At 66.9% G+C, this 2,085-nt stretch overlaps 1 protein-coding gene across 1 annotated transcript in view; it reads left to right on the top strand.

The window, feature by feature from the left end:
- The window catches only part of VPS31A (vacuolar protein sorting protein 31A), a 6,918-nt gene that overhangs the window by 3,062 nt on the left and 1,771 nt on the right, over positions 1-2,085 (top strand). Inside the window, exons 5-8 of the mRNA XM_005788148.1 lie at positions 78-167; positions 483-558; positions 634-689; positions 1,065-2,085. The exon at positions 1,065-2,085 is cut by the window's right edge and continues 92 nt beyond it. Of these exons, the coding sequence (XP_005788205.1) occupies positions 78-167; positions 483-558; positions 634-689; positions 1,065-1,253 (411 nt within the window). The 3' untranslated portion in view covers positions 1,254-2,085. The remainder of the gene's footprint in view (positions 1-77; positions 168-482; positions 559-633; positions 690-1,064) is intronic.

The raw sequence follows: 2,085 nt of genomic DNA, 5'->3' as shown, positions 1-2,085 counted from the left end.
CTCCTCCTCCTCCTTCTCCTCCCCCTCCTCGCCCTCTTCTTCCTCTCCTTACTCCTCCCCTCCCCCTCCTCCTTCAGGTACACGCCAAACTGCATGACCTCTCCACCCGCACCACTTCGGACGCCGAGAAGGCGCAGAAGGCTCTCGCGGAGCTCGAGCTGCCGCAGGCGAGACACACGCTTCCGCGACACTAGAGACACTTCAGAGACACTTCCAAGACACTCCGCACACGCCTGAGAGACACTTCACAGACACTTCACAGACACTTCACAGACACTTCACAGACACTTCACAGACACTTCACAGACACTTCAGAGACACTTCAGCGGGACTTCACAGACCCACCGCAACCGTCCACGACATGTCCGAGACCTGTCCCTCAGACATGTCCGAGACCTGTCCCTCAGACATGTCCTCCGAGACCTGTCCCTCAGACATGTCCGAGACCTGTCCCTCGGACATGTCCGAGACCTGTCCCTCAGGCACTCGAGGCGTGCGAGGCGGACAAGCGGCTGCCGGCGCGACTCGTCCGCGCCATAGCAAAGGCGCCGGCGACGGGCGGGCGCGAGGCCACGCCGAGGGACACGTCCAGGACATGTCCTCGGCATGTGCGGCCGCAGGCGCAGGCGACGGGCGGCGTGGGCGTGCTGGAAGAGCTGCTCTCCGCGTGCACGGCGCTCGAGAAGGAGGCACATTGCGTGGCACAGAGGGAGGAGACGTGTCATGTGTACTGTGCACGCTGTGTGGACGAGACACCACGCGCGTGACCTATGTACACGGACGCACGCACACGCACACAACACACACACACACACACACACACACACACACACACACACACACACACACACACGCACGCACGCACGCACGCACGCACGCACGCACGCACGCACGCACGCACGCACGCACGCACGCACGCACGCACGCACGCACGCACGCACGCACGCACGCACGCACGCACGCACGCACGCACACACACACACACACACACACACGCACACACGCACACACGCACACTCCCCCCACAAATGACACATATCACAGATACCCGGGTACACATACAGGCGGTCGGCGCGGCGACCATGGCGAACGAGGTGCTCAAGGCGGAGGAGGAGAAGGACGCGGCGCTGCTGTCGGACGAGCCAAGACTGACGCGGCCCTTGGTGCCCCCTCCATTGGCTCCGCCTTTTCCTCCGCCCCCTCCGCCGCCTCAAGTCGTCTCCATTCCCCCCTCCCTCCCCGCCTCCGCCTAAACCTCCCCCCTCTTTCCCTCCTCCCCTTCCTCCCTCCACACCACCCCTTCTCCCTCCCCGCAGCTCCACGCGCTCAAGACAACACAGCCGCTCGTCATCACGCGCTCACAGCTCGGCGCCCTAGAAGCGGAAGATCTCCCCCATCTCTCCCCATCTCTCCCCGTCTCTCCCCGTCTCTCGTCGCCCTAGAAGCGGGCTACGGACTCTTGTCTCCCAACCAGCGCTCGAGAGGACACGGCACTCCACTGCATTCGGCCGACTTCCGTTCTACTCACTGCACCCGCCGCCCTCGTACTCACGCGGTGCTACGAGCACACTGCACATGCCCTCTTCCCGCCCGCATGTTGGCGTGTGCGCACGACGTTAGGCTCGACACGAACCGCGAGCGGCTCGAGACGGCGCTCGAGGTGACGGCCAAGCTGCGCTCGCGGCACGAGTCCTCCCTACGCGAGATGGGCGGTCTGGACGCGCCGCTCGAGGAGCTCGAGGCGCGGCTGCCGCACCTCGACGGCACGCCGCTCGAGGCGGAGCCGTGCGTGGAGGCGCTGCGCGCGCTGCTTGACCAGCTGGAGCAGCTCAAGGCGGAGGCGGCCGCGAAGGTGGAGGCGGGGCGCATCCGCGCGCCCAGCCGCGCCGAGGCCCTCGCCGAGCTTGGCGCCGCGCTGCTCTGCGAGGGCGGCTCGCCACCCGCCGACGGCTCAGGCGCCGCCGCCGCGGCGATGGCGCCGTTTGACGAGGTGCGCTCTAGCACCCCTTGCTCCCTCTCGCCGCCGCCACCAGCACCCAGTCTAGTGGCAGCTGCCCGCCCGGTCTCTCCCCCCCCCCCCCCCCC

This window comes from Emiliania huxleyi, assembly GCF_000372725.1.
Source record: "Emiliania huxleyi CCMP1516 chromosome Unknown EMIHUscaffold_138, whole genome shotgun sequence".
Lineage (NCBI taxonomy): Eukaryota > Haptophyta > Isochrysidales > Noelaerhabdaceae > Emiliania > Emiliania huxleyi.
The sequence above is the reverse complement of the archived record's forward strand: the minus strand, read 5'-3'. Positions and strand labels throughout refer to the sequence as shown.